The sequence below is a fragment of the Heloderma suspectum genome, chromosome 2 (genome assembly GCF_057233095.1).
Source record: "Heloderma suspectum isolate Gila_16-S chromosome 2, 16-S_ref, whole genome shotgun sequence".
Taxonomy (NCBI): Eukaryota; Metazoa; Chordata; class Lepidosauria; order Squamata; family Helodermatidae; genus Heloderma; species Heloderma suspectum.
Window position 1 is genome coordinate 72,427,770 of NC_139459.1, and position 25,936 is coordinate 72,453,705.

The 25,936-nt window shown below is 43.0% G+C and overlaps 1 protein-coding gene across 3 annotated transcripts in view; it reads left to right on the top strand.

The window, feature by feature from the left end:
* Window positions 1-5,464, top strand: part of WDR36 (WD repeat domain 36) — a 70,372-nt gene extending 64,908 nt beyond the window's left edge. For all 3 annotated transcript variants that reach the window (XM_084833859.1, XM_084833860.1, XM_084833858.1), the window contains one exon: window positions 376-5,464. In XM_084833859.1, coding sequence (XP_084689985.1) covers window positions 376-525 — 150 coding nt within the window. In that variant the 3' untranslated portion in view covers window positions 526-5,464. The remainder of the gene's footprint in view (window positions 1-375) is intronic.
* Window positions 5,465-25,936: the final 20,472 nt, after the last annotated feature.

The window sequence follows — 25,936 nt, forward strand, 5'->3', positions numbered from 1 at the left end:
AAATGTTTGAAAGCATCCATTCCTTTCTGCAGCAGCAGTTTTTTCCACTGTATTTTATGTTACCATTTTGTTAGATGCTTCAGTTGCCTAAACAAGGACTGTGTGATCTGTATAGCTTTGAGCATGGCTCGCCCTAGTGGTGCTGCATCCCAGGGGTTACTGATAAGGTTACTGCTCTCTGGAAAGATGGAGACGCCCACATTTTGTTTAATTTATGCAGTGTTGACATTGTGTTCAGGAGAGTATCTGCTGAATTGTATTTGCTAATGCAAATACAATAGTGATGTGGTGATTTTAACACACTGGTCAGGGAGTCTGTTTTTTACATTTTGATCCCTATATTTAAACAATAAATATCTTATGTTTCCATTTTAGTTGCACATTAAAATCCTTTCCTCAGAGCCATCTTTGCTGGCAGAAGTATCCAGGCTGTCACCCCAACTTGAGGAAATCTGGATCCATTTACAGACTCTTTTCAACCAAAGCCTTTGCATTTTAAATTACATGAAGACAGCTTTGTTATAAAGTACCTTTTGTTCTGTAAAAATCAAGGTGTTGAATCTCCAGTTTCTTGTATAAAGCATGTCTAACGATGGACATTGTGTATCCTGGGGGGGCGTTGAAACTGTATTTTGTTCATTTTTAAATACAAATCTGTGCTATCTTCATGAATTTACAGTGTGCATTTTATATTTAAATAACTGCAAATAAAATTAAATTAGCTCATAAGCTCTAGCACAATACCAATAGTGTATGCTGGCACAATGGGTTTTCTGGGGAAACCTGCCAGCATACAGTATTGGGGTTGTGCTAGAGGTTGCTTATGCTAGCACTGCATCAATGGCGCAAACGGAGTGGCAACATTGGATGCTGCCCAATATCATGTACTCCCCTTGCATTTAAGAAAAAATATTTAAGAAGAAAACCAAAGGTACTGAAAACTGTTGACACACTAGTTAATTTTAGCAGCCCAAAGAACTGTGCATGATATGCTGACTACCATTCATCTATTTCAAGGGAGTTCAGATCTCTTCCAGTAATGTTGATGGGAGGCCTTCAGTTTCACTGTCATTTTTATTAGTTCCATTTCACTCTGAAACATATATGTATTCCAGTGACATACATTTATTCTCTCACATACTTGCTAGGGATAATCACCTGAAAAACATTAATTACAACTTTGAGACAGCTGAGCTTGCGTAATGTATTTGCATTTGGAATATATTCATTTTTACCAATGAACTTAAGAAATGGAAAAATTTCCTCATAAAAAGAAAGCATTGAAAAAATGTCCATCTCACATCACTTGTCATATATCAGCTTTGTATATATTTTTAATTCAGGTTCATATTCATAAACTCAAAATGCTTATCTGAGAGTATCAACCATAGGCTTGCCCCTGTCTTTGCCCTCCACCTTTTTTAAAAGTGTTCATTGGATAATACTTTCAATCATTAATTGTTATCAAAATACTGTCTGGAAAGAACATTGAAAAATCAATTTTGGAATGGTGTGGGACTTTTTTTTTTTAGTGTTTTGCTGTTTTTTCCTACAGCAAATGGCAACATTATTGTGTTACAAACTACATAAACCTTAGATTAAAAAGCTTCTTGGAGTCCAGTGCTATGCTCTGCACACAGCAAAGGCCTCTACATACAGAACACCATATAAAGAAAGCTTTCAGGCATGGCCACTGCTAACCAGATCACCAGAGTACCCCCAAACTCCTCATGCTGGCCCAGCTGAAACTAGTCGAGAGCTGTCTTATCTAGGGGGTTTCCCCATGCTAGCACCATCCTGAGACAATACCTACTGGAGTGCATTGTAACATCTTACAGCAGGAAATAGGAATGGGCTGTTACACTTCAATTTACTTTTGTATAACCCTATAGAACTTAACGACCTTCCTAGAGTAAGTGGGTGACGTAGCAAAGGTGTGTGCTTCATATACTGACAAATGCATAATCACTGCAAGTAATTTAATCACATTCAAACTTTTTATTCCTTCACAAACTAAAAATGACAGTAAATTATAGTTGCTTTAGTTCATTATTATTTATGTCTGAAAGTTGATGGCTAAAATACTGCCAGTATTAAAAATTTGCAACTACAAGCAAGATGAAAACAAACTTGAATATGATTCTGAATAAATGTTTTCCTTAACAATTATATTTTGACACCCTTCTAAGAGGTAACTAGTGAAACCCATTATTTCAACACTTGTTCTAAAGTGTAAATTAGAACTACGTTTTCATGTTATTGTAAATTAGTGTTTATAATTTGTGCCATATTCTTGTAATTGACCCTTTAAAAGCTTGGGGCAGATAGTTCTTCAAAAGATGACTTCCTTGGGTTTTGATTTTGGTTCAGCATCCAGTATTCAACTATTAAGTGATAAACATCAAAAGAAGCACAGCAGCTGCAGTGCTTGTGCTGTGCTGCTGACTATAGTTAGTAATTATTTTATAAAGAAGAATGTAAATCCTTGTGTGAAGGATGAATGAGTTGAGGAAATAAATTTTCTTTTGTTTTCAGCTTTTGTTTGCCAATTCATAATATGAATAAGGAGGACGCAAAAATATTTGCAAATCTTGGGAGCCAACTAGATGATGTCAAATCAGGTTTGGTGAGCCTGAAGTGACTTATTAACATAAAAACCTCAAATATCTGACATCAGAATTATAATTTTGGAAAAATCCATCTGTAACTATAAAACATCACCTCCATGATAGAGCTGAATTAATTTTACATTGATTTTAAAACATGGAATCACTTCCTGCAAAATACAATCCAAACTCAGATTTCTGCGACAGTAAATAGCTATTCTGGGATGCACAAAGAATTTGGCAGATTTCATTCTCTCTTCTGCTGCTCCTTTCCTTTTATTCTTTTTTCTGGGAAGAAGGTACTTAAAGGAGAATAGAATTATACACACCAGGCTAGGCAGCGTTTCCTTTCATCCTTCATTTCTGTAGTTTTAATACCCGCAGCTGCTGGTTGCTCATGCGTTCACCAGGCCAAGTTTTAAGAGAATTTCTGGTAACCAGATGGCATGTCTATTTTTGCTGCCCTGAGGTACAGTATATTGTCCAATGTACAAATCTGAAAAGTGCCCCAGACCAAATAAAGAAGTCGCGTCCCTTTGATTCTTATGCTGGTTCTCCCTGGCAGTTAAGGGCAGTTGGAATAGCTATTTCATTTGGCAGCACACATGTTGCTCAGAATTCCAGAATTCATCAACATCTAACAAAAGTAACCTTTCAAGTGTTGTAGATTAAAAACCAGATAAAAGAAAAAATGCTTGCTCACTGAGGAAAAAGTCATATTAGCATACTTCATACGTGAAAACCTCTGAGCAGCTGCATCCTAAACAGAAAGATTTATTTCTCTCCCATGATGACTACTTTGAAATTCTAACTCTTAGGTAGTCTTAACTCCCCTTTGTCTTCTCCCCCCCCCCCCCCAGCTCTGGAAAGGTGCCTGGTCTGCTATTCAATAATGTGCAAACTGAATAGTACAGAAGTACACAGGGATGAATTACTTTAAGAGAACTTCCCTTGGGACTCCAAAAGATATTTTTATGAATAGTCTTTAGGGAAAGGCCACACATTAAATGGGTATGGAAATTAAATTTCCATTAGAAGCTAAAATGAAGGATGACTACAGTGCTCTCTGCATTGAGTAGAATGAGTATCTTAGTGACAAGATCTTTATCCAGGCTTCAAAGGAATCTTTGTGCATGTCATTACGGTACTGAATAGACAATTATGAGGAGAAGGCGTGTTCCAAACACTGCTCTCTAAAATGGGTACCAATTTGTGAATAAAGTAATTCATCTCTCCAAAGATGACAGCAAGTATCTTTTTTAAAATCATAGGGTCATGTGCTGAATTTCAAGTCATATGCAATACCCAAGTAGGTTGATGTTGCCTTATTTCTGGTTAAAAGTGATTGTCAGAGCAACATGCATCACACAGTTCTATTATTGCACCATGCAAGCACAGACACACGTTGCATAGAATTCAGCATCTTTTGGAATTGCTAAGAAAGAAAGAAAACTTGGAAGTTGCGGAGGGGAAAGAGTGGCTGAGCGAGTAATCTCTTGCTCAAGAGGGGCTTCTGCCAGAAGCTGAATATACTGCAAAAATTAGTAAATACAAGTTGGCATAATTTATCCAAATGTAGGATTGAGATATGATAGTAAACCATATAATACACACACTCCTAACTTACAATTCAGACTATTGTCAGTGCTATTTAACATCTATATGAAGCCGCTGGAGGTGATCATTAGGCTATTTGGGGCAAGGTATCATTGGCATACTGATGAAACCCAGCTCTCTTCCTCTGTAACATCTGAATCAGGAGAGGCTGTGGCTGTCCTGATTCTGAACTGGTACCCGGATGAGGTTAAGATAGTTTCGATGAGGGCCAACAAACAGACTGAATCCTGTGTTTCCCAGATCAGTGTTTCCCAGATACTGGCATTGAGAAGTCTGCCTGTTCTAGATGGGGTTGCACTCCCTCAGAAAGGACAGGTACTTAGCTTAGGGGTGCTCCTGAATTCTTCATTGTCATTAGAGGCCCAATTGGCTTCAGTGGTAAGGAGCAGCTATCGCCAACTCCAGTTGGTATGTCAGCTACACCCTTTTCTGGATAGACTGGGCACAGTAGTCCATGCATTGGTAACCTCACGTTTAAATTCCTGTAATGTGCTTTATGTGGGGCTACCCTTGTGCTTCGCTGAGAAGCTACAACTGGTGTAGAATGCAGCAGCCAGGATACTGAGTGGGGCACCTGGCCATGCACATACAACACCAGTGTTGAAGCAACTGTACTGGCTACCTATTAGCTATCAAGCCATGTATATAAGCTGTTAGCATATAAAGCTTGGGACCAGGTTATCTGGCAGATTGCCATCCCTGGTACAAACCCATGCAATCATTAAGATTATCCGAGGATACCTTGCTGGTTGTACAACAACCTGCAGATTGCCATCTTGCAGCAACCCAGAAGCGGGCCTTGTCTGTGGTGGCACCCACCCTGTAGAAAGAAAGACTTCCCTGCTAGTGTTTGGGAGGCAGCAACTGTAGCATGCTTTAGATCCCAGTTAAAACCCTGGGCTTCCCTGAGTGCATGTGCTGTCCACCTTGTTTGTTAATTATGGTGTTGTATTGGTTTTAATGTTTTTATCAATGTTTTATATAAATGCTTTAGCAATTATGTATTTAAATCATATTTTAATGTATATCACAGTGTTTTAATGTATTTAAATCTTGTAAGCTGCTTAGAGGTTTTTTTAAATGTGGTAATCTGTATATCATCGTCATGATGTGACCAGTTTACCTAAAAACAATTTTAAGTTGCATCCTTCTAGGCATCTGTTCTGGATTTAGTTCTTACTACGAACTTAATTACAGACTGCCAGTCAAGATGTCATCATGGAGGCAAATATTAAAGGGGTGTAAATTAAATAGACGTAATATATTTTCAATAATCACACACAAAGACTGTTTGTATGGAATGCTAAACCATAGCTTAGAGCTACAGGAATGACCCAGGGTGAGTCTTAGGCTAGCTGGGGCTGAAATGAGCTGTAAGCAAACATCTGGAGGGATCCAGATTGTGTCCATATAATGTGGACACAGCCATTGAGTGCTGGGGAGGGGGGGGGGCATGTATTGTTGGCTGAAGGTCCACAAACTAAGTGCTAAACCAGCTGCACTACCTCTGTTCTTGATAGTTGCCTCCTTATCTTCAATAATTCTTTGTTGAAATCTGCCAAACTGAGGCAAAGGAATCTTTGTTATAGCTAAGGGATAATTCACAATTACTGTATCTGTCTTATCTGCTCACTTAGAACTTTTTAATGGCAATCTTTAGCCCTTTCTGCTGAATGGTACAACATAGCATGCCTCTTCCAAGACATTTTTAAAAGCTTTATCTTAGTAAGGTGTAAATGCCCACTGAAGGATATGCCATACTTCCTCTTGCTCCTATTCTTGATGAGCAAGACTAACCTAGACCTCTTCCTCCACCCCACCTGACAATATGGGGGTGTAGTATCAAGTGTCCATAAAACTGCAGTTGTTTCGAGTTTTCATTTATTCAAAGCTCGTTTCCCATACTCCCAATAATGACTGCACTATTTCCAAATTCTCTTTGAGGAAAGTGCAGGAGGGACATAATCCAGGTTCAGGGTCTAATGCATGCTGTCATGTTTCTGAGCCTCCATCAGCCTGGCAACCAAGGCTGCAGCCATCACGGGTGCACTGTTCTACCCAAATAACCGATGCCCTCCCTCAGCCTACGTCAGTGGCAGGGTGCTTGAAGTAGGCAATGGGTAACTTAAGTTATTTAGGGCACAATCCTATGCATGTTTAGAAAGAAAAAAGTCCTACGCCTACCAGCATTCCGCAGCCAGCCCTGGTTTGGGAATGCTGGGAGGACCTTTCTGTCTAAACATGCATAGAATTGCACCCTTAAAGAAGTTATTAATTATAAGTAGATAAAAACTTCTGAGCCAGTGATGTTGCTAGGTTTGAAGGGGAACTTGGCAAGGTTCCCTCCAGTTCCACTTCACCATATGGTGCTGTCACCTCCGTAGCTGCCCTCCTTCTCTCCTTGCTCCATCACTCTGGTTGCTTATCACTCTTCCACCCCACCCCAGCAGGCCATGTCAAGAAGGAGGCTCTTTTTTCTTCTTCTTTAAAAAAAAAACAGTTATGGGGTGGCAGTTCAGCATGCTGCTGAGGCCATTGCTAACCCTATAAATGCTGGCTCTTATTTTCATACTTGTAAGATAGGCAGCTTATTTATTCTTATTCACATATGCCATGTGTTAAGAATTCTAATTCCTAACACATGGCATATTCCTTTGAAGTCCTGGTCTCTGTCTTCCTCGTCATTCTAGTATTTGAGTGCCATTTTAAAGAATAATTTTTAAATCCCTTACACATGTTTAGGGTGCATGTCAGGGAGTAGGCTGGTAAACACCAAAGGCTAGAGCAGAATATCTTTCAAAGAAGATGTAAGGCATTCTAACTGGTCTACTGTTTGAGAGCCAGGATTTGCTTCAAAGCCTGCTGGATCTTTTAAAATTCATTATGGTTTTTAGTAGCAAGCTTTAATTGCTTTACTTGGTAGATTCATCATTGAGGTTAAGATTTGGGAGCACATTGATTTAATTTTTTATGCTGCTTTACGTCTGTGAATTAATGTAGGACAGAATGAAAAGAAAAATATTGAAGATGGTCTTTCCTTCTAACAAAGTGTGGGAGCTTTTGTTTACTGGATCACACTTCCTTCAATATCCCCAAATGGCACTTACATTTATGTTTTGATGAAATGGAAAAAGAAAAAAATTGAGAGATTGCTCCATGAGCTTTGAGATATAGGATATATCCTTGCATTAAGCTTTAGTAAGGGAAAAGAATGCAATAACTAAGCCTTCCCCAGCCTGGTGCCCTCTGGATGTGTTGGACTACAGTTCCCATCATGTTGGCTGGGGATGGTGAGAGTTGTAGCTGAAGACATCTAGAATGCAACAGGCTGGGGAAGGTTGTACTAGGCTAGCTTCTGCTCAGTTCCTGTGTTCAATCAGAGAATGACGTGCTGCTGGTTCTCCAGTTATTGTTGCCGGAAAATCTCCACAATAAACAGTTACAAATTTAATCAACTATGCCTTATTACAGCAGCTGACACAGGGAAAAAATGCTTCGGGCAGCACAATCCTATGCCTGTAAGTCCCATTATGTTCAGTGGAGCTTACTCCCTAGTTCATGTGTTTAGGATTGCAGCCTTAACCCTTGGACAGCTCCTTTAGCGTTCTGACTGGTTCTGATTGAAACCCAGAGTGGATTCACAGCCCCACTGACATCAGAGCCTCCTGCCTCCACCAGAAGCAACCCTCACATAACCCATGGTCAGATGACAAGACAAGCCACGCCCAGGCAGGCGATTAGGGAAATGGCGCCTGGCACGTGCTGGCATGCACCAGAGAAGAAAACAAGCCCACTGGCACAGGGCGCTGCATAGAAATGCGTCATAACTCTGGCATCCTCCACCATGCCAGCTCCACTCCAGGTGCGCCACTCAGGAGGAGCAGGCTGCTGGAGGCTGTAGGTGAGGCACAGGTGTGCTTTGGCCTACTATGAATGGAAGAGTGCATTGCAGCATCCCCAGTACAGCACGGGGGGGGGGGATTATATTTCCCTATGCAGTGATCCTCCCCACCCCACTCCATGTGTAGAAGAGGCTGGTTTGTGCCATTACTTGGCATCAAAAGCATGCTGAGTTGGTGCATAGTGTGGAACAGCCTTCCCCAATCTGGTGCCCCCCAGTGTTTAGGATTGCAACTCCCATCAACTCCAGCCATCATGGCCAATGGTCAGGAATCCTGTTTTGTAGTCCAAAACATCTAGAGGGCACCAAGTTGGGGAAGACTGGTGTAGAAGTGACAAGGTCCCTGGCCAGAGGGATTATGATTTACCAGAAAGTTTCATCACAGCCTCTATGGGGTGGGAAAGGTGTAACCCTCCAGATGTTGTTGGATTGCAGCTTCCATCATCCCTCACCATTGGCTGCCCTGGGTAGGGCTGACAGGAGGGGCAATCCAACAACATCTGGAGGGCCAAATGTTCTGCACCTCTGCTGTATATAGAATAACTGTAAATTAATGTGGAGCAATTGTGTTGATAGCAAAATTTTACAGCCCTGCCATTTCTGACTGAAATATTTTAAAACAGCATTTTATTATTGATAATACATTTCCCATGATCACGTATCTCTCCCCTCTTCAGTAATTAGTATCAATGGCTGAGTTTCAGAAGCTGTTTTCCATTTGCAAAGTGACTTTTTAATGGAAAAACCAGATCTTCCTGTACTTCAAATATTTTAACTACTGCTGCTTATTCCGTTATGGGTTTAATTTATTAGGTTTGACCTGAATTAATAAATATGGTTCTGAAAGCTGTCTAGCAAGCCAACAACCCAATGGTTAGCATATGCAGTCCTTGGATTCTCCCCTACCCTCTATTTACTCTGTCCAAATCCACATTTTAAAGTCCAACTTTTATTAATTCTGTGGTTCAGGCTGAAAGAGACAGAACATGCAGGACCAGCCAGATGAGGGCTCTGCCAAAACTAGTTGTTCATGTATAAGATTATTATACTGAGGCTTTTGGACAGACGTTGCAAAATACCCTAAATATGTTGTTGTTGTTATTTTATTGTTAATTTAAATTTGTGCCCTGTGTTTCCACCAAATGGTGCTCAAGGCAAGTAACAATAATAATACACAACATTAATAAAATGCAAAGTAAAAAAAAAACATAACTGAAGAAAGGTAAGATATAAACGGAACAGTAAAAATTGGCTTGTACTACTGTATATTTATTCAAGGGACTTTTTGCAGTAGTTTTCAATACATTACACAAATAGAATTAGAGTCATTTATCAAAACATTAGAAACAAACATGAAAAATTACAGTGTTTTGATCTATTCTGTGCCATGATACATAATAAACTCAGGGAAATCTATTGCATATTTTATAAACTCTGATTTTAAAAAGCCACAATTTGTATTATAATTTAAATTTTGAAAAACTAGTCTATTTTGAAAATAGAGGTGTCTTGTTTCACAAATAGATAAGTTAGCATATTTATTCATTTGTTTAGTAGTGCAAGATAATTAGAATTATGATGATTATTTCCCTTAAAGGGAAAAGGCATGGACAGCTGTATTCTTTCCCCAATGGGTGAAAAACAGCTGTAGAGGAGATGATTTTTCAACAGGAAAATAATAGGGCAGGTGTGATAGGAAAGTGTTTTAGTCCTTGGTGTGCAAGCAGTTGTTAATCCTCATCACAAACAATAAACATACCACTGCATAAACCAAGAGTAGTGGCAATTATCCTCATAGCTCAGGCTATAAAAGGGTTAAGGCTGCAAACCTAAACACATTTCCTAGGGAGTACGCTACAGTGAACATAGCGAGACTTACATGCATAGGATTGTACTGCCCAAAGGTTTTTTGCCCTGTGCCAGTGTACTCCTTTAAAAAGTCAACTGGAGGAGATAATCTGGTAAATACAACAATGCTCACCAATTACTTCTTCAGGGAAATGCTGCGGAACTCTGTCTTCAGTGGTATTCTGCTCCAGATGTCCTGGCTCATGTCCTTCACAAGGATCAATGAGTTATGAAGTCTTGGCCAGTGCAGCTCCACTCAAACCTGTCACTCAGGACTGCAGAATCTGTTTCAGTCTGAGGGCTGAATTCCATTTTGAAGAAACTCTTGGGGGCCACATTCCAGTGGTGGGCAGGGCCAAAGGCAAAAGGGGTGGGGCAAAAAACACCCATGTATTTTAGCTTAAAGCGCTTACTGCCAGTGATGAAGCCTTGGGGGGAGGGATTTCAGCCTTTGGAGTGAGGAAGGGGACCACATAAAGGCCAGAGAACCACCAATGGTTTGGGGGAAAGGGGTGGGGCCAGGGGGAGGTGGCATGGACCTCTGGGCAACCACAGAGGGCCAGATTGAGACCCCAGGTGAGCTGGATTTGGCCCCCGGGCTTGAGGTTCTACACCGCTGCTGTAGTTTCACCCTCACATTTTGTGGTTTTCACACAACCTCATCCCTTTCTTTTCACAGATGTAAATAAGGGAGAAATCCTATGTGGAGAGGCGGCCGCCTCCAAACTCAGAGGCAACCACCTATCCAATGCAGGGCAGGAGAAGCATGGAGGGGATTGTCTCCTCTGTGCTCCAGCTGCCCTAAATTTGTGGCTAGATGACTGATTTCAGCTGTCTAGCTACATGACATCAGAGCGAAGGGTGGGGAGGCCGGACAATGCATAAAAAGCGTCGTACCGGCACTTACCCACTCCCCACCCTGGGACCACCACCTTTTGCCCCACTCCACACTGCTCTCCCAAGCACGGAGCCCAGGGATGATCTGCGCTGCCTGCAAGGCGGTGGGGAGGGGGCAAGGAGAGCAGGTTCAGAGGTTGGTTCCTGGAAACTGACCAGTCCTATGGCCCTCTAGCCACTGACTAGAGGTCTGGTTGCTAAGTTCAATGCCATTTACAGTGCAATCCTACACATGTCTACTCAGTAACAAGTCCCACTGAGTTCAATTGGGTTAACGCCCACGTAAATGAGAAAAGGATCGCAGCGTTTTCTTGCAATTTTTTCTCCCCCGATCATGAAGCACAAATCCCTTTGTCTTCATTAATAGGAGGGGTGAACGGCGGGTGGGGACTTGTGGCCCTCCAGATGTTTTGGTCTATAACTCCCATAAAGCCATTCTTTAACTCCCATAAAGCCCTAGCCAGCAGAGTCAGTGGTGAGGGATGATGGGAGGCTAAGACATCTAGAAGGCCACAAGTTCACCCTACACACACAGACACACTTTATAGAAGTTTCTTTGTTTCTTGGCAATCGCATACATATGAGCGAGAGGGAAGCACGCATACAGTAGTATTTTTCGTGGTCTCTGTGCATCACATATATGGGCTCTGGCTCTGCAGGAGTTTTGGTGGGAACCCCTCCCCCAGCCTCCCGGGTACATGTCCCTAGTGGGTTCCTGCTTATTCCCTCAGTTCTCTTTCGACTGCCACTGCATGTGCCTCGTAGGGAGCTTCTCTTCTCGTTTGCTGTTTCCAAGCATTTTTGGTCAAAAAGCTGAGGTTTTCTTTTCTTTCTTTCTTTCTTTCTTTCTTTCTTTCTTTCTTTCTTTCTTTCTTTCTTTCTTCCTTCTTCTAAAGTTTTTCTCTCTCCTTATATTTTTAGTTTTCTTTAGTTTTTCACAACTTTTGTGATCACCCTCACGTAGGGATGTCAGAGAATTTAGCCACGAATCTTGGGGAGGCCTAATGCCAGCACATTTGGCCCCCCGAAATCGGTGGCAAAACGGTCTGCCCCCCCCAGGACGGGACTTACCTTGGGCGAATCTCCCTGGCGGCGGCTCCAGAGGCGGTGTGGCGGCGGCAGCCGGTCTTCTGAACGGCCGCCGCCACCGCCATTTCCAGTAAAAAAAAACAACATGATAGGCTACGTAAAGATTTACGTAGCCTATCATGGCTAGATTTTTAAAAAATACCGTGATAGGCTACATAAATGTTTACGTAGCCTATCACAGCTGAGTAAAACAAAAAACCACGCATACACAAATGGCGGCGCCCATGGGTAGCGTCTACGCTATTTGCGTTCCCCTTATTTTTGCCGTAGTCTATGTAAATGTTTACGTAGACTAGACGTGCCAAAATAAGGAACGCAAATGGCGGCGCCCATGGGCGCCACCATTTGCGTACGCGCGAGTTTTTTGTTTTTTTTTACTCAGCCGTGTTAGGCTACGTAAACATTTACGTAGCCTATCATGGCTGACTGCAGGGATGCAAATGGCGGTGGCTATGGCCACCGCCATTTGCAGACCCAGCCGGCCAGGATTCACGGCGGGAGGGACGGGGCGCCTCCCCCCCCGGCCAGAATTTCAGGGGGGAGGGACGGGGTGCCTCCCCCCCGGCCAGAATTTCGGGGGGGAGGGACATGGTGCCTCCCCCCCGGCCAGAATTTCGGGGGGAGGGACGGGGCGCCTCCCCCCCACCTCAAATCACATTTTGTCAAAAGGTGACTTTCGTACATCCCTACCCTCACGGGTGTATGGCCTTCAGAGCACCTTTTTGTAAGCTCACCCACTGCAGGGCAAAGCTGCTGCCCTTAGATGGGCATCTCTCTGCCTGCTCTGCCTTGGTGATGGGCATGTTGTTGAGACTCATTGCAAAACCTTCTTGAGGCAAGCGAGAAGAAATAGGTCAGATTGGCTGAAAGCTGCACTTTGGAAATGGGCGCTGGAATCTGTCGAGGAACCTAAAGATATGGCAGACACACCAATCTCACCTTTACACAACCCACTTGCCATGCAGGAGCCTGCTCCAGTGTTGGGGTCATCATCCCCTCAATGTCATACACCCCTGAGTACACAAGATCCCCCCACTCCGGGCAGATATTTGATGCTTATGCTGGCGAAAAGACTAACAAAAAAGGCAAAATCTTGCTTTGCATATGGAAACATTGTGCTACCACCAGCAGCTGAGAATGTGTTCTGCAAACGTATGCATAGAGCATTTCCTTCCTTTTTCAATGACGTCTAGATGCTTATCTTTAAAGAAACTATCTCCACATATTTGTGAAGAGGTAAACACTTTGAACGAGAACATGTTTATTTTATGTTTATTTTTAAACTTACATCCCACGCGCTCCCAAGCCCTCTTGGAGGCTTACATTTTAGAGCCACATATCAGCCGCCGCAACCAAACAGCCCTCTTCAACCTGGTGCCCTCCAGATGTGTTGGACTGCAACTAGCATAATCCCCAGTTGCAGTTCAACATACAACACGTCCAGCAGAGCAATTTTAATACTGGGTCAATGGCTTCTATGTCCACTATGCCAGAAAAACCCAAAGATAAGGTAGCACAAGAAATCCTTGCCGGTGGTGCCCAGCACTGGTGGGGCGCCACCAGCACAAGGGGTAAAACGCAAGCAGTGGGAGCATGGCAGCCTTTCAGGGCTCCAGATACATGCACCACCAAGAACCTCACCAGTGAAGACGATGAAGAGCTCAGTCTGCTCCGCCTCTTGCTACTGCTGGCCAAATACTCATGAAACATTCCTCCTTTCAGTATATGAGGCAGTATACACTGAGCAGAATAAACAATCAGTGTAGACAGAGTTCCAAATTGATTCTCTGAATGGGCTAAGTATTGTCCTAATGACCACATTATCTTCCACAACAGGTGATCCCCAAATGTAGACCCTTGTGGTGACCATCAACAGGAAAGTGGGGAGCTGATTGGAGCGTGCAGCATAAAGGAGCACCTACATGATGGCACTTATTGTCAGTCACACAATACTATCTATTCCAGCTGTTACCCTTAACTCATCATACTTCTCTCACTTGGCCATTTGTTCTGCTCTACAATATCCCATCAGGACGTGGATTCTGCATCTTGGCTTTATCACAAAGAACAAACAAGGGTGGAGTAAGGGAACTGCTCAATGGGTTTGATCCAGACTTAGTCATGCTCAGAGTAGGCCCACTGAAATCAATGGGACTTAAATTAGTAGTTACTAACTTGTTCCATTGATTCCCATGGGTCTACTGTAAGCATGACTAAGTCTGGATCTGACCCATGGTCTTCTGACTCACCTCATAACTCTTACTAGTCTACGAAATCAAACAGAGGTTTGCATAGAAAGGGCCGATATTAATGTCTTCTGGGCAACAAACCAGATACCAACAATCAACCAAAAGAGAAGGAGGGCGGTTGGATGGGATGAAGAGTGCAAGGCAAAATGAAGGCATCTTGGGATGTGACTGGTTCAGACAGTTACCTGAATGAAACCAGGCCACTGGTCCCTGCACCACTCCCTCTGGTTAGCTACAGTCAGGGCCAGAAATATTGGAACAAGGATAACTGTTTTGGCAGTTGGCCTCTGTACACCACCACATTGAAGTTGAAAGGAAACACACCCAGATGGGAGCGAAGTCAGGACTTTCAGCTGTAATTCAAGGGGGTTGACAAAAGTGGGGCACTAACCATTCAGAAAGGACAGCCAGTGGCATACGCCCCCCCCCCCATGGTTGGTGGCTCATAAGTAATGGAACAAACCAACATCATTTCAAACTGAAGGATCGCCTTTAATACCTGGGTGAAAATCCTTTGCAGTCAATGACTGCCTGAAGTCTGGAACCCATGGACATGACCAAATGCTGAGTTTCCTCCCTCAACATGCTTTGCCAGGCATTTACTGCAGCTGCCCTCAGCTGCTGCTTGTTTGTGGGTCTTTCTGCCGTCAGTCTTGTCTTCAGTAAGTGAAGAGCATGCTCTATTGGGTTGAGATCAGGTGACTGACTTGGCCATTGAAGGACATCCCACTTTTTTGCCTGGAGAAACTCTTGGGTAGCTTTTGCTGTATGTTTTGGGTCATTATCCATCTGCAATATGAAGCAGCGTCCTATCAGTTTGGCAGCATTCGGTGGAATCTGAGCAGAAAGTATAGCCCTATTCACTTCAGAATTCATCCTGCTGCTTTTATCAGCAGTCACCCAGTTCCATTGGCAGCCATACATGCCCATGCCATAACACTGCCTCCACCATGTTTGACAGATGATGTGGTATGCTTTGGATCATGAGCTGTTCCTTTCCTTCTCCATATTTTTCTCTTCCCATTGTTCTGGTACAAGTTAATCTTGGTTTCATCAGGCCAAAGAATCTTATTCCAGAACTGGGCAGGCTTTTTTAGGTGTTTGCTGGCAAAGGCTAATCTGGCCTGTCCGTTCTTGAGCGTTAACAGTGGTTTGCACCTTGTTGTGAAGCCTCTGTATTTACATTCATAAAGCCGTCTCTTGACTGTAGATGTTGACAATGACATGCCTACCTCCACAAGAGCATTCTTGACCTGATAGATGTTGTGAAAGGGTTCCTCTTCACCATGAGCAGAATTCTGCGGTCATCCTCTTTAGTTGTCTTCCGGGATCTTCCAGGCCTTTTGCTGTTGCTGAGTTTGCCAGTTAATTCCTTCTTTTTCAGGATGTTCCAAACTGTTGTGTTGGCCACTCCCATTGTTTTTGCTATCTCTCTGATGGGTTTATTTTGTTTCCTCAGCCTAATGATGGCCTCCTTCACTTGCATGGACACCTCTTTGGACCTCATGTTGGGAGTTCCAGTGAACAGCTACCAAATGCAAATGTAGCACGCAGAACCACCTCTAGGCCTTTTCTCTGCTTGATTGGTCATGGGGTACCCAGGAAACAGGCCACACCTGGCCATGCAGCTGCTTGTCAGCCATTTGTTCCATTACTTATGAGCCACCAACGATGGGGGGGGGGGTGTATGCCACTGGCTGTACTTCCTGAATGGTTCGTTCCCCACTTTTGTCAAACCCCTTGAATTACAGCTGAAAGTCCTGACTTCGCTCCCATCTGAGTGTGTTTCCTTCCATCTTCAATGTGGTGGTGTACAGTGGCCAACTGCCAAAACAGTTATCCTTGTTCCAATATTTCTGGCCCTGACTGTATATCTAGGACCAGCATCAGGGGTTGGCATAACTGGGCAGTTGCCCAGGCGCTAGAAGGGCCTACCAGTGACCTTGGCCTGCCTTCGTGCAGCAGCTGCTGTTGGTCATCCAGGGGAAGCATACTTTAGCCAAAAACCACTGCATGGCAAAGTCACCACCTGAGGCATAATGTACACCTAATGCATAGACAGCCCTTATTCTTTCCTATTGTGTTACTTGAACGAAAGGCTGGATAAGAGCAGCAGCAGCAGCAACCATACCTACCTTTCTCAAAGGACAAACCTGTATAAATATTTCCAGTATAATCACAACCACAACAAAAGAACTATAGTGATTAAAAGAGATTAAACATTTCCTGGAGCACATGGTAATAGCAGCACACCAATGGCTTAACCAGTGTTATTTGGAAGAGAGCTTTCATTTGTTGCTAACCTGGTGAGTAAGGAACAAATAATGAAATGTTTGTATAAACCATGAAATTTTATTGTTTGTGTTTTGACACATTGGGGTCAAGCTAGAATATAAGCATACAGAAACTAATAGATACTTCAGCTCCTTAGAAATTATATAAAGCAGAGGTGTCAAACACATTAGCAAGGAGGCTACCTTATTCATGCTGATACAGGCTGAGTGCCAGAGAAGCAAAATCTTCATTTGCAAATTTGGCAGTCTTGTCTCATATTAGATTCCCTTTTTAAGGCAGCAAAGCTAAACACTAGGGTTTGGTTTGTTTTTCAAAAAGTTGAGTCTTTATGTACACAGTAACTATATGTTTTAATACCCACTCCCACTGTATGTGACACAATCCCATTCTTTGTATTCCTCTGCACTGTCTTACACTGCAAATCTGAATATATAATTTGGAAGTCTATTGCACTGGTTTCAGTGGGCTGTACTTCCAAGTAATGTCTTTGGTAATGAGACACTATTTGGACATTTTCCTCAGACAGCCACTTCACTTTCCCTCCCACCGCCCTCCTTGCTTCTTTTAAATTAGTGCCATAAAAATGGGGGGTTGGACAGGAGAGGGTTAATGGAGCCAGAAGTATTGTCCTTTGCTAGGGTGATTACAGGTAAATGACCCACAAGGACTAGGAAATAGCAGGAGACTCTTCTGGAAGGTGAGAGCCATTTTGGCAAAAGGGTGTGCATCCTTCCTCCAACAAACACAGGTACACTTGTGGCTGAGGCCACTCATGAAGGGAGAGCAACTTCCAGATGGTAGCCATGTCGGTCTGTTGCAGCAAAAACAAGAGTCTTGTGGCACCTTAAAGACTAGCAAATGTATTCCTGCACAAGCTTTTGTGAACTATCAGGATTTTAATACAGTACATAGGGGTAGGGGGGGTTGACCATCATCTAAGGTCATTTTTCCTCCAACTGGATTCCAATACTATAACAATGCCCAGTTGGGAGAAAGGGAGAGTGCAGGTTGGGAAAGTTCCAGTAGCCACCTCCATGACCTTTTGTGTTTCAGATCCCAGCCCACCCTCCTTTCTGAGAGGAGCAGATGTGTGCTTAAAGATGTGGGTCTCACTGATGTGTGTAGCTTACCCCTGAGGCTGCAACATATAAATGGAGATAATCCCCACTGATTTGATGGGACTTGCTTCAGAGTAAACACACATTACATCGGGCTGCACATTGATTAGCTATATCACCAGACAACACTGGAAATGATTAATAAAAGGCACTGAAGATAAAATATTACAAGAAAGCTCTCTCAATATATTTGAGTGAAGCAGCCCGCCTTGATCCTCTCAGTAAATAGTTTTGGTGTTAGGTGGAATTAGAAGATACACTGACATCTTTCTTACCTCTTCTATAGACAGCCTCCAGCGAAGGGAGAAACAACATAATCAAAGCAATGGAAAAGGGTGGCCATGAAATGCACTGAAGGCATCTTCCAGTAGTCATCAATGAAGATCTGTCTGTGCTCCTCTTAAGGGAATGGAAGACCTGCTTAGAATTTAGTTGCAGGATTTATTTATTTATTTATTACATTTATATCCTACCTTTTTTCCTTCAAGGAAATCAGGGTGGTGTACATAATCCTCCTCTCCATTTTAGCCTCACAATAACAACAACCCTGTGAGGTAGGTTGGGCTGAGAGTCTGTGACTGGCCCAAAGTCACCCAGTGAGCTTCCATGGCTGAGTGGGGACTAGAGCCCGGATCTCCTGGCTCCCAATCTGACACTCTAGCTACTACACCACCCTGGCTCTGTTTGAGGGAAAGGGCTAGTTTTCAAAGTGTAACATGTTCGTTACATGGTAATTACCACACATTAGGGTTTTTCCTAGCAAAATCTGTCAGTCTTTTGAATAGTCTAATATATAGACCCTAACAGACCCTGGTCAAGCTCAAAGATTGGCTGTAGCTGGTGTCAGGAGGTCGCCCCTGCCGCCTTCTGAAATCCTCAGGTAGCCAGAATCAACACGCAGACAATAGGGCTCTTTTCCAAGGCTTTATTCCCATTCAGCCTAATGACGCTTACAGATGCTAATTGCTTGATCTTACAAGTGAGACTTAAGAGAGCTACCTACTCGGGGGTTCTAACCTTAGGAATCAGTTGGTCTCCATTTGGAGGGGAAGGTGGGAAACTTCTGTACTTATGGGCTAGGAGGAGAGAGTCCACCGTTTTCCCATGGGGCATCAGGGCACCACTGTTGCTGTTGCACCAAGCAGGCTGAGCGCCTCCTCTCAGCGCCCACCATCTCCTGCTTGACGCTGCGCCAGCACCTAGCATCCAGAAACTGCTGTTGCGCCTCCCTCTCTCTGCCAGGGTCACTATCACTCTCAGGAATGTGTACCGAGGGGCTCTCCCCCTGGCTGCTCCTCTGAAACGCACGCGGGTTCCTCTCCCGTGGTTTCTATCTCTTCCTCAGAATCAGAACTGCTTTGGGGCTCTCTGGACTCCGATCCAACCCTGACCGCTGGGAAGTCTGATTCTGGCAATTGCAAATAAGGATATGAGGGCCAGATGTGGAGGATGTGGTCAAAGTTGAGCTAATGGGCAGGTTCTGAAGGAACATGAGGGGAAGGGGCACCTGGGTCCTGCCATGAGAGCCCATGGCCCAATCCCCCTGGTGCCTCACATGACACTATGATCTCTCTCTCTCTCTCTGCTTCCTGGTTCAATGCACATCTAAGTTTTTCAGAACATAGTGATTAGGGGGTGGGGGCAGTTACACAGTGCAATAAAAGGACAAAAGAGGAAATAAGGTTGCACATAAACTACATATGCTAATGTATATGTACAGATGCAAATTTAGAGATAATTGCATTCATCCATCCATGTGATTTGTATTCCATCTTTCTATCAAAAAATGACACTCAAGGTGGTTTACAAGCATAATTAAAACTGATTAAAACGAAATACATTAAAGTAAATAAAAATATAAAAATTACAGGATAAAAAAATCATAACAGCACCCAATGCAACAGACCCACTTACACACCAAAGGCCTTGTTATGTATCCGGGGGTGGTGGTAGTACTGTGAGTGAGTTATTGCTTTTGAACCTTGGCAGCTTCTGTAGAGCTGGGAGTAGCAACAGTGGGTGGAGTTTCTGCTAAGTTCTTCACTCCTCTGTGTGCTGAATAAAGAATGGCTGTGTTTGAGGCGTGCTGATTCTTGCAGTCATTCCTACTACCTATACAACAGGCCTCCTTAAATAAGGTGGTCTTTGCCTGCCAGCAAAGGACAACATAAAAGGAGCAAACTTAGCAAACTGTGGAGGGAGTTTCACAGGCAGGGAGCAGCCCCTGAGAAGGCCCTCTCCCAGGTCACCACCAAATGTACCTCTGAAGGCTGCGGTCTTGAAAGAAGGGCCTCTCCAGAGGATTTTAAGAACCAGGCAAACTCATATGGGAGAAAGCGATCTTTCAGGTAGCCTGGTCCCAAGCCGTTTAGGTCATAACCAACACTTTGAATTCCACCTGGACACAGACCATTAGCCAGTGAAGCTGCTGTAACAAGAGAAGCTGTGAACACAACAGTGAAGCTGCTGTAACTTGTTACATGCTCCCTGTAACTGGCCCAGGGCAACAGTCTGGTTGCAGTGTTATGGACCAGCTGGAATTTCTGAAGTTTTCGAAGGCGGCCCCCCCATAGAGAACATTACAGTAGTCTAAACAGGAAGTCAAGGCATGCATAACTGTATTTCTATAATTTAAATAGAAATACAGTATATCTCACCATAGTGGGGGAAGACTGAGACCAGGTGACCTGTGTTCCTACTCATTCTGCTGACCAGGTACTCTGTAATGTAGGGCATCTGGCTACCTTAATGGTGAGTTGTGAACCTGCCATCAAAGCATTCACAGGAACTGGCCTCATCTACACATCGTTACATACAGTTGCAATCAAAGTTATTCAACCTCCATTGCAAATCAGGTCTATTGTCAAAATTTACAGACTTTCAGCTGTTTGCAATGAACAACTCAAAAGCAATTGAAATAGCTCAGCACAATGAATGCTTCAAGTGGTTTCCCCAAATTCAACTGAAAATGCAACTTATAATGACTTCTCCAGTCTCAGAATTATTCAACCCCTTCATGGCAAGCATCTTTAGTACTTAGTAGAGCACCCTTTTGCTGTTACGACCTGCTGCAAACAAGATGCATAGCCAGACACCAGCCTCTGGCAGTGTTCCTGAGGAATCTTAGCCCATTCCTCATGAGCAATGGCCTCCAGTTCAGTGATATTCTTGGGTTTGCGTGCCACAACCACCTTCTTCAAATCCCACCAGAGATTTTCTTTGGGGTTCAAGTCAGGTGACTGTGATGGCCACTGTAGAATCTTCCAGGACTACTTCTGCAACCAAGCCTTGGTGGAATTTGAGGTATGCTTGGGATCATTGTCCTGTTGGAAGGTCCAATGACGCCCAAGCTTCAGCTTCCTCACAGATGGCATGACATTTTCTCCTAGGATTTCCTGATACTTCAATGAATCCATCTTGTTTTCCACACAGTGCAGGTGTCCAGTGCCAGGGGATGCAAAGCAGCCCCAGAGCATCACCGAGCCACCACCATGCTTAACTGTAGGCAGAGTGTCCTTTTCAGGTATGCGTCATTCTTCTTCCTCCAGACATACTGCTGATCCATCGGGCTGAAAAGTTCCAGTTTTGTTTCATTGCTCCGCAGAACAGAATCCCAAAACTTCTATGGCTTATTTATATGATTTTGAGCATATTGGAGCCGACATTTCTTGAGCTCTTCGGTCAGTAGTGGTGTACGTCTTGGAGTTCTGGCATGGAAACCTTCTGCGTTTAGTGCACACCTTACTGTGTTCACTGAAACCTCAGTGCCTGTTGCCACCAAGTCTTGCTGCAGGTCTTTTGCAGTCACTCAAGGGTTTTTCTCAGCCTGCCTTCTCAGAAATCTGGTTGCAGCCGTTGATAGCTTCCTTTTTCTGCCCTGTCCAGGTAGTGTGACCACTGTTCCTTTAACTTTGAACTTGTGAACTATGCTTCCAATGTCTCTAGGAACATTCAGTGCCTTCGCTATCTTTTTGTATCCTGTTCCTTGTTTGTGAAGGGTGATGATCTCTTCTCTTAACCTTTTGGACCATTCTTTTGGCATAGCCATATTTCTCACATGCAGTCAAACATGACATTCGACAAACCCCTAGCCAGTTCAGGTATTTCATGTGTTCCAGCTCAAGCACACCTGTCACAACTAATGAAGCCCTTGATTAGTTGCATCAGGTGTGCTTGAGACAACACCTGTTTTGCATATTTGTGCTGTTGTGAAGGATTCTATTCAGGGGGTTGAATAATTTTGAGACCGGAGAAGTCATTATAAGTTGCATTTTCAGTTGAATTTGGGGAAACCACTTGAAGCATTCATTGTGTTGAGCTATTCCAATTGCTTTTGTTTGATTTGTTCATTGCAAACAGCTGAAATTCTGTAAATTTTGACAATAAACTTGATTTGCAATGGGGGTTGAATAATTTTGATTGCAACTGTAACTCATGGGGACTTTATCTGTAAAAATAGTTCCATTACTTGGCACTACAGCATGCTTTACTCAATATATTGTTAAAACTATTTTAAAAATTGAAGTACAAACCGTTTTCAGCACAACCATCAAATTAACTATTTATTCCAAGGCAAAGGAAGATGTAGCTAGCCATCCATAGCTGGAGTAAATAACAGTCCAAATTGCCAAATACATTTTGACTGTATTTTTTATGGTTCTTGACATACATACATACATATCTTTGTCTTGTGTGGTCGGTGAAAAATTTTCCTTTTTTTGTTCTTAAATACCATGCCATATTTTTACCATACCATATTTTTTGGTAAAATATTTGGTAAATATTGGTATTTACCAATACCATATTTTTCAACTTTTCTACTGATATGGAATTCTACTACACTGATGAGTGTTCTGACGAACTAAGACTTCTTTTGCACAGCATGGCAGCAATTCCTGGGTTGTTTAACCTAGGAATTGCAGGGACAAGCAAAGGATGTGAACTGCATGCTTGTTGCTTTTAATCAAAACTCAGGAACCTGGGTTGTGAACCCAGAAACTCTGGGTTGTTTATGGGCTAAACAACCCAGAGTTAACCCAACAATTGCCTATGGTTTGTTGCTGAGTTAACTCTGGGCTGGTTAACCCATAAACAATTCAAAGTTTCCAGGTTTGCATGTCATGAAACAACACAGGAATGGGGAATTCCTGGGTTGTTGATTAAAAGTGGAAATGATAAGCACATGGTTCATGTGTTCTGTTTGTCCCCTAAATTCCTGGATTAAACAGCCCAGGAATTGCCACCATGGCATGTCTAAGTGTCTACCATGGAACCACTTGACATTGCAAAGGATTCTGAAGTATGTTCTAGAATGCACACTGTGTTCACAGTCTGTAGTGTTTCAACAATATTCAATGTGAACTGAGAATGCACCCCCAAAATACACCCATCAGTTCCCTGAAGCTGCACATTGCAGAGCAAGATCAGTAGTGATGAGTGAGCAAAGCTTGTCACCGCTATATATTTTCTCTGACTTCCCATGTCAGCATTCATTGTCTGAATTAGCAGAGCTGTAGCCCTTTGGTATGGGGCAGCCTTCATAATACAAACCTTTCCTACAGATAGCAATAACAGAGTAATCATGTTTTAAAACTGATCTTGAAATTACTGCTGTAACATAGGGAGAGTTTGCATGTCATAATAAGCCAGGGTTCCAGAGAATGAATGAATGAAACCCATTTTGCAATCAACAAAGGAGCTCAATATATCTAATACCTATGTTTCAAAATGTCTGTAAATTCAGGCCGTGATCAATGCAGGGATTACAGATGAGCCATGAGCTGTTGAAGCTATTTATGAATATAACGCCATTTAACTAGGGCTTTCTTTGTACTATTCACTGCTCAAGCTCTTACAGCTGGCAGGATGACACTTTTAAACCTGAACAACAGTGTGGTTCATTAGATTTGGGAACTGAAGCAGTGGAAACTATGTGGAAACCTCTGGCTCTGTACACATTATTCCTTTACACACACATAAATGGCTTCCTTGGACCACAGCCTAGGTTCATATTTTGGTTACAGTTGTGAGAATACATCAGCTTCAGATTTAAAAAATATTGTTGCAGAACTCAGAGTCAGAGAGACCACGAGTGAAGGAAAAAAAGATTCTTTATTTAACGCGTGGGCTTAAGGCTGGAATCATTTCCAAAGAGCCAGAAGCCCCGATTTACATCAGCACATTGTTTTTATAGACATTGTGACACATATGAAACGGCTCCTCCTCCCCCTCCCGTGTGGGGTTGCAGTCCTCAACATTTCCTCTCTTAGCACCATTGTCTATATCCCAGGAACTGGGTCATAGGCCATGATAAACAAAGAACATAATATGCAAGAACATGATATCCACTATTCCGACCTTAGCCTTGCTAACTAGATAAGACATTCTTGCGTCTTGTCAGCTTACAAACATATATTCAAGGGAGAAAGAGCTCAGCAAGAACATGAAGCATGAGACTGCTTGAGGCTACTTAGTCTGACCCCCGATATGGCTGCTACATTCCCCCCTTAAATGCATAATTTCATTACAATTATAGCATTTCATTACACAAATAGACATTCTGGTTTGCGAAGCATAACACAGGACTCTTATAGCAACTTTTTTATTTAATATCTTGTTGAGCTATGAGAGCGTAGAGGGCGGCAGTTTTACTAGCCAAGACATAAAACAGATTGGTTAAACAGCGCGTAAGACAAGGAATGCAAAGGCATAACAGTATCTCTATGAACAACACTGGTAGAATTAGGATGAACAATGTCTTAAGCCAGCTAAGATCTGGAAGCCAAGGAGTTAACTAATTTAGCTAATTGTTTTGTCTTATTGTTTTGTTAGCTACTATATTATGCATTCAGATTATTGATTTGAACATCTACAGCATTACTATTATTAGTCAAATTAAATGATGGAGGAGAAAAAGATAAAAAAAACCTGTTTGCAGGTATATCTCTTGGCAAACAAAAATGTTTTACTCTCGTGATGTTAGCCAGGTGAAGCCAGTAATTATCAGCGAATTGCTGGGACATACTTCCCCCTCTAGGGGCAGACCCCCCTTTTTGCACCTTATTAAGGAAACACAATGCAACATTACTAACACTACAACACGCATGTTTGATCTTCTTTGGGATCTGACCGTACGCTGGGTGGACAATCTCCAGGTGTGCCCACATTAAGGTCTAGCCTGAGTCTTCTTACTGCTTTTCCAGAATGATTTTTAAAGGATTTTTAGGATTTCTGTTTATAGTCCATTTTCCCCCTCTCGTTTTTTTTGACTCGTGTCTAATGTATCCAGGGTTTAACTCCAGCTACTTTTATAGCTGCGGGGGTGGAAAGTATAACAGTTTTCGGTCTTCTCCTCTTGGGAGTTAAAGGGTTATTTTTTTCCTCTTTAACTCATACTTCATTTCCTGGTTGGAAAGGATGAACTTCTGTGATGGGAATTGGGGCTTTTTTTCTAAGACAAAACGAAGCTGGGCTTGAAGAACTTTGCCCAGTGTTTGGACTTCTTGTTTAAGGCTAACGTTTGCTTGCTCTTGATGCCACTCTAGTGTCAATCATGAAGTCAATGTCACGGCCCTTCACAGTGGCAGTGACCAGGGGCTTCCCAGGGCTGAGATTAAGGGGGCCCGATCTGTCTTATTTAAGACTTTTGGCTTTAGCCATTTTAATGAAGGGGGCTTCTTTATACATTTTTATAGACCCCTGCTTTTGCCAGTGTGGTTGCCAACCAAGCTGTCTCCTTCTTCGCCCATTCTGGCCCCTTTGGTTTTCTCTTTTGTATTTGATTTATTTTATTTGGGCATTCATGCCACTAATGTCCATCTTGTCTGCACTGGGCACACTGGTTCTTTCTTAAGAATCTTTTGCCTCTGCCGGGTCTTCTTCTTTTATTTCTTTGTCTTCTTGGGCCTCTGGGTCGAGGGGGGTATACTGGCGATAGGCATCTAAAAGACACTCCAAGTACGCTCTGGGGCCTTGGTGGCACCTTGCAGCACTTTAGACACTTTGGTCATATTAACTGACTTCTTCATACCTGCTTTCATGGCTTCTAACAGCAGGGTTTGATACTGGGTGAGGCGCTCTAGCCCTGCTTGTGTTTTAGGATTCCAGCGGGGGGGGGGGGGAGTATACTTACAAGGAGACTTTATTGGGTAACTTACAGCACACAGGCGTACCTAATGGTTGGATCAGACAGCTTCTCTGAACCACGAGCTATTGGGCTAAATGGGTTTTATACCATACATGTTACCCATGAGGCAGCATAACACTAGCAAGCATTTTCAGCATAGGCTAGAAGTATTTAGTTCTCAGGCACAGCTT